The 10522-nt window shown below is 33.0% G+C and overlaps 1 protein-coding gene across 2 annotated transcripts; it reads left to right on the top strand.

Moving 5' to 3' along the window:
* The first annotated feature begins 3854 nt into the window (after positions 1-3854).
* On the top strand, positions 3855-6680 carry LOC107913272 (scarecrow-like protein 32). 2 transcript variants are annotated; one of them, XM_016841806.2, is made up of 2 exons: positions 3856-5139; positions 5377-6680. In XM_016841806.2, the coding sequence occupies exon 2, from the start codon at positions 5407-5409 to the stop codon at positions 6622-6624; it is 1218 nt and encodes a 405-aa protein (XP_016697295.1). In that variant the 5' UTR covers positions 3856-5139; positions 5377-5406; the 3' UTR covers positions 6625-6680. The 2 variants fall into 2 exon arrangements, with proteins under 2 accessions (XP_016697294.1, XP_016697295.1); XM_016841805.2 differs by having other exon boundaries at positions 3855-6680.
* Positions 6681-10522: the final 3842 nt, after the last annotated feature.

Below are 10522 nucleotides of genomic sequence, written 5' to 3'. Positions count from 1 at the left end.
GATGATGTATTACTTTGACAGGTGTGCTTATTATTAGAAAAAGAAGAGAGTGTTTTATGGATTTGGGTATCTTAAGCACATGGTCTCATTCCTTACTTTCATGCTTGCTAATTTGTTTTATATGTTGTCTTAACGAATACAAGAACAAAGAGATTAAATATATACAAGGCATGGGATGCCCGAGAGAAGAAAAAACATGCCCTCAAATTATTTTCTTTAACTCATGTCTTTTAGTTCTTGTAACTCGAAGTGTTAAGAATCTTCATCAGATTTATATATTTAAACCTCAATTCCTTAACTTATGTGATTCTCCTTATATGCTTCCCTTAGATTCTTCTTATACTCTTTCTTTAACTGCATGCATTTCCATAACTTTATAACTATTTTTACAAATGGGATCAATTTTAAAAGCTTGTCAGCTTTCTTTGATTTTCACATTAATACCTAATTGGGTTTCATCCACTGCACTCTTTCACGTTTGCCAATTAAACTTTCATATTATATACATCACATGATGAATTGCTCCTGTGTAGCATCACCTTATAGGAAATAAATCATATTAGTTGATTCCTCTAACATTCCATTCCTATTGCTAGAGATATTGCTTTATACCTAAATTTAATTATTGCAAATAAGTTCAATTTCATTCTTACATTTTCATATTTTACCATCTACAAATTTAACAACAAATACGTTTTAAAAAAATTATTACAAAAGCATATCTAAATTTGTATTATAATATTTAGGTAGATGATAAATTGAAGTTGAGTAGAATGGTTATTGGATTAGACATTGATATTTATTAATAAAATTTAATATTTAAAGAAACTTGTTATTAAATTAATTAGTTCCAAAATTAAAATTATATATAAAAAATGGAATTTAATTGTTTAGATTATTATTGTTATTATTTGAAATACATTATATAGTAGTATAAAAGAATGTTTAAAAACTTTCAAAGTAACATATTTCAATTTTTATTAAAGATTGGGTTAAAAAATACTTACAAAACATACTTAGAATTTTAGGTAAATTACCTAGTTGATCATCCAATTTTTAGGGCATCTTTATTTTGGTCATCCAAAAAGAAATTCTTGCAAATTTGTCACCCAACTTTTAGGACACTTTCATTTTAGTCACCCAAGCGTTAAATTTCTAATTGAGGTTAAGTGTACACGTCATATCATATTTACACTTTCATTTTGGCCACCCAACTTCTAGGTCACTTTCATTTTGGTCACCCAAAAAAAGTTTTTAAGTATTAATTGGGGTAAAAAAAATTAAGGATTAAAGTGAAAATATGGTAGTAACGAAAATAATGCATTAAAAATTTTCATATTGTACTTGTTTACCCCTTGTCAAAAGTTCTACTATTTTTTTCAATATTAAAATTTTAAATTTCAAAACATCTAAAATCAATTAAATAAATTGTTGAAAATTTTTTATCCCTTGATAGTGTCAATTGATTTGTTACTATAATATTGAAAGTAATTAATTTAATCTCCTTCTAAAATTTAAAAATGTTTCCAAATTAAAATCAAATCAAATAATTCATCTTTAATAATTGTCTATGAAACCCAAATTTCTTTTGATTATATTATCTTGAATCTCATGCTAAGCTAAAATTAAAGAAAAATACTTGTAATTAATTTATCTTCCATGCCAAAAAAAAAAACTCAGAATTATGTTCATCAGTTTTTTACCCAAACGAAGAACAAGAAATTAATTTAATTTATTGCAAGGATTTTTATTTTCTTTTAGCTTAGCATGAAAAATTCAAGATTATATAACCAAAATAAATTTAAGTTTCATAGACAATTATTAAATTTAAGTTATTTAAGCTGATTTCATTAATGACAATTTGGAAACATAAAATAAAACTTTAAATTTTATAGTGATATGAAATTAATTTAATTAATTCCAATATTATAGTAATAAATCAGTTGAAATTATCAAGGGATAAAAAAATTCAACAATTTATTTAATTGTTTTTGATGTTTTAAAATTTCAAATTTTAATATTAAAAAAAATAGAAATTTAGAATTCCTAGAAATATGATAAACAAATATAATATGACAATTTTTAATGCATTATTTGAGTTTTTAGTGTTTTCCACTTTAATCTTTAATTTTTTTTACTCAGATCACGACTTAAAAAAAAATTATTTTGGTGACAAAAAATAAAGCAACTTAGAAGTTGGGTAACCAAAATGAAAGTGTAAACATGTTGTGGACATGATTTGGCGTGTATAGTCAGTTGTCATTAAGGATTTAACTCTTGGGTGACTAAAATGAAAACACCCTAAAAGTAGGGTCATAAATTACAAGGATTTTTTTTTTGGTAAACAAAATGAAAGCGTCCTAAAAGTTGGATGACCAACTGGATAGTTTACTTTAAATTTTTGTTAAATTATTTTTTGTAGATGATAAATTATTTACTCAACAAGATTTATTTTAATTTTTTTTTTAACTTTTAAATGGAGTTTAAAGCATTTTTAAAAGTACGAACAAGTAGTTGGAAAAAGTGGAAGTGCATTTTTTTCCCAAGCATTTTAACCAAGTTCAAATCTTGGAGTTACATTGGTGGGAGAGCTTTACCTAAATATTACCCGTAGCTCTTACAGGACAAATGGTAAAACAAATACAAATGATGACACATGTGATTTATACCAAAAAAATATTTTTTTTAAGTAAGTATTTCATAAGAAAAAACTTATTTAGATAGTATTTAAATATTTTAAATATTAACTTATTATTTCATTTACGGTCTAAGCTTAATCCTATTTGGGCCAAGGATAGTATTCGGGTAAAGCCCTTTCAGTAATGTCAAGTTCAAGACTCAAACTTGGTTCAAATGCTTGGGAAAGAAGTTCACTACCCCTTCTTCTAACCACTTGTTGATTAAGAAAAATATTGATTCTAAAATTAAAAATATTTTAAAGTTACTTTATAATTTTAAATTTTTTTTGATACAATGTCTAAAATTACCTATATATCTCTTCAACCCTTAAAATAAGAGAATATTGTGCTTTAGCGTATTCGAACCCACGCTCTCTTGCATTGGTAACGATATCGATATCAACTGAGCTAAGACTCAATCAACTATAATTTCAATATTTAAATACTATTTAAGAAAACAATTTTTATTATTTTATGGTTAAGAAGAGGCAAGTTTCCTAGAATTCAAACATGTAATTAATGCAGACTAGTCTAGGTCACTAATGTTGGATGTTTTTCATGGTTAACAATAGGCAAGTTTCCTAGGTTTCAAACATGTAATAAATGCAGGTGAGGGTCCAAAAAAGGGTTGAAGAACATAAAGGCATGCGATTAGTGAAAGAGGGCAGTCAATTTGCTAATGGGAGACGGCCATTTTTCTACGGTGGCATGGTCGAGTAGTCTATTTAGGGTGGGGTTGAGGAATGCTGCAACCAAAACCAATCCTTCAATAAGGGAACAAAAGGAAGTCTATCACGTGTGAGTTGCAGAAGGGTCAATTTTCATATATGCATTGCATGCATATGAAGATGATAAACATATAATAATAAGTTAAATCCTCTTAAAAATATTTACAAAATTCGAGAATTCTTGTGGATATCCAAAACTGGTCCTGGATAAGATCTCTTACAAATTTTTATTCCAAAGTTTGTGAGTGCAGTTAGAGAGAGAGAGTAATGGGGTTGGAGAATGTTAGGAAGCATATTTTTGCATTACCCTAGACAGTATTCAAATATGTGGGCCTGCTAAAAACTTAATAAAAACTAGTGCTTACGCTTGCATAACTTGTACGTACATACATACATGCATATATGGTGTATCCATGGGATACTGTAATTTCTTTTCTACATTGCTGTTGTAATGGTTCTTATTAGTTTAATCAGTTTGCCTAGTTGAGTTGTTAGTTTGACAGAACCGAGTTTTATTATGTGTATATTTACATAGTTTATTTGTTTTCTGCTAATTTTTTTGGCATTATGTGCATATTTACATAGTTTTTCAAGCTACAACTTGGATTGTCACTGCAAATGAGCAAGAGAAAGGAGAAACAGAGGAGCAATTGCCATTAGGGTTAGACAGTGACCATTCCTTTATTGAATTTGTCTCATCAGGAACATGCAATGATTTTGACTGCCATGAGTCTTTTGAGGGGCGCCTTACTGCTACCCTACCACATTCTCCCACACAACAAAAACATTCAAAATATCAATAGAATCCTTCAATCACTAATCAGAGTAATATACGTATATACATACTTTGTCCTGTCTTACAATTGAATCCCACCCAGATGCTAGGGGTTGTGCTAGGGTTATCAAAGTTAGAAAATTTACTATACGGGTAGGATTTTCCCCTGGATGGAGAAATGAAACAATATCAACGGATTTTAGGTAACAGTTGAAAACATCTGAGAGAAATATATGTGAGGCAAAAAAAAAAAAAAGAGAACATGAAGACCTGCATAAAAATGATTTCATCATGATATGAGAAAGTTAAATGTCATACGGGGCATGAGAGAGTGAGCCAAAGATTAAATGGCTTATAATCCCCACTCCACATTACATGACAAAATCCCAACTCCCACATACAGACAATCCCATGGCCGGCTATCCTCACATGCTACCAAAATCCAACAGAAGTAGCACCAGCACACCCTTTCCCTTTCCCTTTCCCTCTTCCTTTTCTTTATAATTACCTCTCACACAGTCTCTCTCTTTTTTCTTTTTTTCTCTGTCGTCCATCTCTCTTCTTTCTTTTGATTATATTGAGGGGGGTTAGAATTAGACCCTTTTTGTAGCCATGAAAAAAGGTTGGTTTTGAATCAGTAAATCTCTGTATGGAGTATTGCAGCCCCTATGTTTAGCAACTGGAAAAGGCTGATATCCTTTGTTGAAAGAATGGTCTCTTTTGCCGGATTTGACTTTAACCAAGTTGTTCCTTTTGGGGATGGGAGTTATTTGTATACTCCTCTTTGAGCGGTCCCTTTAGGTTTTCCTCTATTAGAAGAAAATAAGATTCTCACAAAAGCTGAACCGTCAATTTTCAGTGATTCATTTGCAGAATTCTCCCAAACTGTACTATAAAATTGGTGGGTTTTCTATTCACTTTTTCATCCTTGCTGTGTGGATCGTTTCCCAATGACAAGGTACCCACTGTTAGTCTGGTCTTTTTCTATCTTTCTGCTCGCTTCTGATGTCTGATACATATTTGCTCTTCTCTTAATTTTTTGTATTCTCTCTCTCTCTCTCTCACTCTTGCTCTCTCCATGATGCAATTCTCTGAAATCCCACCCTTGCACCAAATCCCTCCATTTTCAATCCCCACAATGAACAAAAACCAAATCCATCGGGCTCGTCCGTGGCCTGGGTTCCCTACCTCAAAGGGCTTAGGCAGCTTTGGTGATGCCAATTGCATGGAACAACTTCTAGTGCACTGTGCAAACGCTATTGAGAGCAACGATGCTACTCTAGCGCAGCAAATTCTTTGGGTTCTCAACAACATTGCACCACCAGATGGTGATTCCAACCAGCGCTTAACATGTGCTTTCCTTCGAGCTCTCATTGTCCGAGCAGCCAAAAGCGGCACTTGCAAAATGCTTGCAGCAATGGCCAACGCTCACTGCAACCTCTCTATAGATATCCACACTTTCTCCGTCATCGAGTTGGCTAGCTTCGTGGACTTAACCCCGTGGCATCGCTTCGGTTTCACCGCAGCAAATGCAGCGATACTAGAAGCTGTGGAAGGGTATTCGGTCATTCACATAGTTGATTTAAGCTTGACGCATTGCATGCAAATCCCTACATTAATTGATGCCATAGCTAGTAGGCTGGAAGGACCCCCACTTGTGAAACTCACGGTTGCTGGTGGTGCAACTGAAGATGTTCCACCAATGCTCGACCTTTCCTACGAAGAGCTAGGCTCCAAATTGATTAACTTCGCTAGGTCCCGCAACGTAGTATTGGAATTCAGAGCGATTCCTTCAACTTACGCTGATGGATTCTCCTCTTTGATCGACCAGCTTCGAGTTCAACATTTAGTATATGCAGAAAGCGGTGAGGCTCTAGTCATAAACTGTCACATGATGCTTCACTACTTACCAGAAGAAACATTGTCTCCTCTTTCAAATGTAAATTCAAACCCTTACTCGTTCGAACCATCGTCCACTCAATCTCTTCGAACCATGTTCCTGAAGGCGCTTCGGGGACTGGACCCAACAGTGGTTGTCCTAGTAGACGAGGATGCGGATTTTACATCAAATAATTTGGTTTGTAGACTAAGGGCTGCTTTCAATTACCTATGGATACCATACGATACGGTGGACACGTTTCTGCCACAAGGGAGCAAGCAAAGACAGTGGTACGAGGCAGACATATGTTGGAAGATAGAGAACGTGATAGCTCATGAAGGGCTGCAAAGGGTGGAGAGGCTAGAACCAAAGAGCCGGTGGGTGCAGCGGATGAGAAACGCGGGTTTTCGTGGGGTTAGCTTCGGTGAAGAGGCCATCTCGGAAGTGAAAACAATGCTTGATGAACATGCAGCTGGATGGGGATTAAAGAAAGAAGAAGATGATCTTGTACTTACTTGGAAAGGACATAATGTTGTATTTGCCACTGCTTGGCTGCCTGCTTGAACCTTTTTATTGCTTTCTTTTTCCAACAAATTATAATTGAATTTTTCTTGTCTTAATTACTACCTAATTTTATTCTAGTTTTGCTAGCCTTTGACTACTAGCTTGTAGTCATACTCCTATAAGAATGTCATGTGTGTGGGAGCTAATATCTCTGTATGTGTTTTCGTTTTCAAAGCTGCTAATATTTGTGATGATAATTACTCCGTTTTTTTTTCTTATACTAGAGTTTGATATTTTATATGATATGATAGGTTGGGTTGGGTTTGTTAATTTTTTATTTTAGATTTTTTTTAATAGTGATTTGGTTTTTAGTTTTTTTATAGTAATTTTGAATTTTGGGTTTTTAGATTTATTTTAATAAATAAATTTTGTTTTATTTCTTTTAAACATATTTATGATATAATTTCAAAGTTTTTTTCATATATATTTCTAGAAAAAAGTCGAGTAAATAAAAAAATTGAAAACTCTTATTTAGTATGTTCTGGAAAAAATTATATACAAAATTTAAGTTATTTTCACTATTTTAAATATAAAATATTTATTTGTATATTATAAAAATTTAAACTAATTATGAATTAATTAAAAATAGAACTCAGCTCGATTCTAGTAACCATAGTTTTTCGATTTGCATTCTATAAACCATCCAAATATCTCGATTCAAGTCAATTTTTAATTTTTCTTAATCAGGCCTAATATAAAAGTTAACATATTTGGTACGTGCTTATATTGGACATTAACCCGATGATGCAGTCGTTGAAAGCACCAAAAATATCTTATCCCTAATAAATAATGAAAAAGAATAGTAAAAGGGAAGTAGGGTCAAATCCTTAGGGACTGGATTTGCACAATATCTTATTCCGTAAAATCCCAGGCAGAATCTTGCCCAAGAAAACCTACGTTCCTGAAAAAAAAAAGAAAATAACAGAATTAAATGTTTGGATCTGAAAACGAAAAATAAAATAAAAACAGAATTAAGAATATTGAATCGAAAATTCGAGAAATTAAAAATAGAGTTGAGAGAAAGGAAATTCTTATGGGAGGTTCCAGCCTCCAGTTGTCGCGTTCCGCCTTGGGTTCAATCCTTGGCTTTTAGATGATCCTTCCTGAACCGAATAAGCCAGTTATAGTGGAAGAGAACGCCTACGACCACCAGCTCCAAGGATTTAGACTTACGATTTAGTGGAACCTGACTCTAGCCAACAATCGCTTCTGTGGGATCGTTTTATGTTAGATCAACGCTTCTCAATGGCGAATCACACGCCATTTTGTCTCTTGGGCTCACCAACCTCTGACGCAGTAAGCTAACGAACCGACTATGCAACCTTCCCAAAACATACAAAGCGGCCGCCTTTGCATACATTGAAAAGTTTACTTCTTAAGGGACATGGATGGAAGCGTCAGCCCCGTAGTGTGGAAAAATGATGAATCTCGGCGAGGAGGCTAAGTAAGACTCTAAGCCTCAAGAACCCTTTTTGGGGAATATCGACAACCTTCGGCTAGATGGGTTTAGTGGCTCATGGTTGTGGTGGAAAAGAAAATAAATAAAATAAAAATGGAGATCTTATTGAAAGGAAATATGAGAAGAACAAAAGCCTAGACTTTTTGAGAGAGAGTGTTTATAGAAAAAAATGCCTCTCTTTTGAGTCACTTCACCCCCTATTTATAGTGCCAGGGGAGATAGTCTAATCCTACTTAAATTCCCAAAAGGTAAATACATTTAATTGAAGATGAATAAAGATAAATAAAATTAAATCCTAAAATTAAATAATCCTTAATAATTATCTTAATATTAATTATCCTAATATAATTAAAATAGTCTGATAGAATAAAATATCTTATTTTTGCATTTCAACCCTTGTGTCCTCTATGCTTGCACTTTTGGCACCAACTTTTCCTTGTGTTGCGTATTGGCTCATTTTATCTCTAAATTCACACTTTTGGCCCTTAATTTTGCTTTTGCCTCAAATTTAGTCCCTATGAGATAAAAGATCATAAATAGCTCAAATTAGCAGGATCATACTCAGAATAATTACATAATTAATACATAAAAATACGTTATTCTAGAGTGTTATCAAATTCCCCCTACTTAGCCCATGCTTGCCCTCAAGTATGGTTCCTATCTACTGTGAAAGTTAGATTCTACCATAAAAGAAATAGCACTCCAAAATTTTATAAAAATCAGTCAAAATGCATATGAAAGTTAAAGAGACCCTAAGCTTGCTTTAAGTAAAACAGAAAAAGTTTTCCAATTAATACACATAAAAATTAGAATCAACTTGAATTATTTAATGAAAATTAGGTAAATTACGAAACCTACCAAGACACCCTATTTGTTTCATCCTTTAGTCCTTAAATTATATATTTTTTATTTTGATTTTGATTTATTTATTATTTATATTTTTTTATACTTTAGGAATATACTGAACCTTTTGACGCGAAGAGAGATGATAGCCAAGCACCCCACCCCGGTTACTCAGCCTAGCAGACTCCTAGTTTATTATAATTTTTTCTTAAGAACACATCGAACCTTTTGACGGGAAGAGAGATGACAGCCAAGCACCCCACCCCGGTTACTCAGCCTAACATGTTCTTAAAAATTAATTCCAGTTAACGGAGTTTTACCTAACACGTCACACAAACTTTTGACGCGAAATAGGATGACAACCCAAGCACCCTACCCCGGTTACTCAGTCAGTCACGTTTTTAAGCTACACTCATAACTACGGAAACATTAAACGACATTTTAATAATAACTTTTTTATGAGGACTTTAGAGAAAAATAATAATCAAGTGTCAAAAATAAGTTTCAGTAATTACCATAATAGTCATGAACATATTTTAGCATGCAAACATATTAAGTGCCACTTTGTATTAAACTTGATCAATTTTACGAAAAGTAAGATAAAGTTAACTCTATGAATCACAATTATTTTTAGCCTAATAAAAATAAAACAGTGGAGATGACATCAATTATGGAAATTTTGTAATTTTCTCAGAAAATAAGAATCATGCTTGTATGTCAAGTAGTAGGCAATTTTTGGTAAAACTCTTGAGCATGAAAAGAGGCAGATAAATATGGACAAAATGGAGCCTCAAGCAGTAATACCAGCCAAAAATAATCACAGCAACAGCAACAACAACCAAAATCACAGCAGAAAATGACAGTAATAACGAAGAGTATCTACCCCTATTGAAAGCACATTGTCCTCAATATGGATGAAAAGAAATAAATAGGTAGAAAAGTTTAGAAAAACTCTCTGTGTTGTTACTGTCGATCGCATATGATGGCAATGAGCTTGGTCAGTTGCTGGGCAAAGGATTCAAGACGGGCCTCAATGTGTTCTAAGCGTTGCTCAACGGTTTTCTTCACATTTTCGCTCTGTTTTATCTAAGCAAAAGAAGAGAAATTTATTAATATCCAAATAAATAATAAAATAAAATAAAGTAATAAATAAAGTAAAGAAAAAAATAAAAATTGGGTTGCCTCCCAACAAGCGCTTGGTTAACGTCGTTAGCTCGACGCCGTTATTGGTTCTATGGTGGTTCCAAATGAATTTTCTTAATCGTGCGGGCTTGAAAATTCTCATAAAACGGCTTCAACCGCTAGCCATTGACTACAAACTGCTTTCTAGATTATTCACTCTCTATTTCAATCGCTCCATATGTGAAGACTGCAATAACAATAAAAGGTCATTGCCATCGTGATTGAAGTTTACCTGGAAATAACTTTAACACGGAGTTATAAAGTAAAACTTTTTTGTCCTACCGAAAAAAGCTTCTGAGCTATTCTCTTATCGTGAAACAACTTTTTCTTGTCTTTATAAATGTGAGCATTCTCGTAGGCATCATTGCGAATTTCTTCTAACTCTTGGATGTCTAATTTCCTTGCCTTTCCTGC

Source organism: Gossypium hirsutum, chromosome D11, assembly GCF_007990345.1.
Source record: "Gossypium hirsutum isolate 1008001.06 chromosome D11, Gossypium_hirsutum_v2.1, whole genome shotgun sequence".
NCBI classification, from domain to species: Eukaryota; Viridiplantae; Streptophyta; class Magnoliopsida; order Malvales; family Malvaceae; genus Gossypium; species Gossypium hirsutum.
The sequence above is the reverse complement of the archived record's forward strand: the minus strand, read 5'-3'. Positions and strand labels throughout refer to the sequence as shown.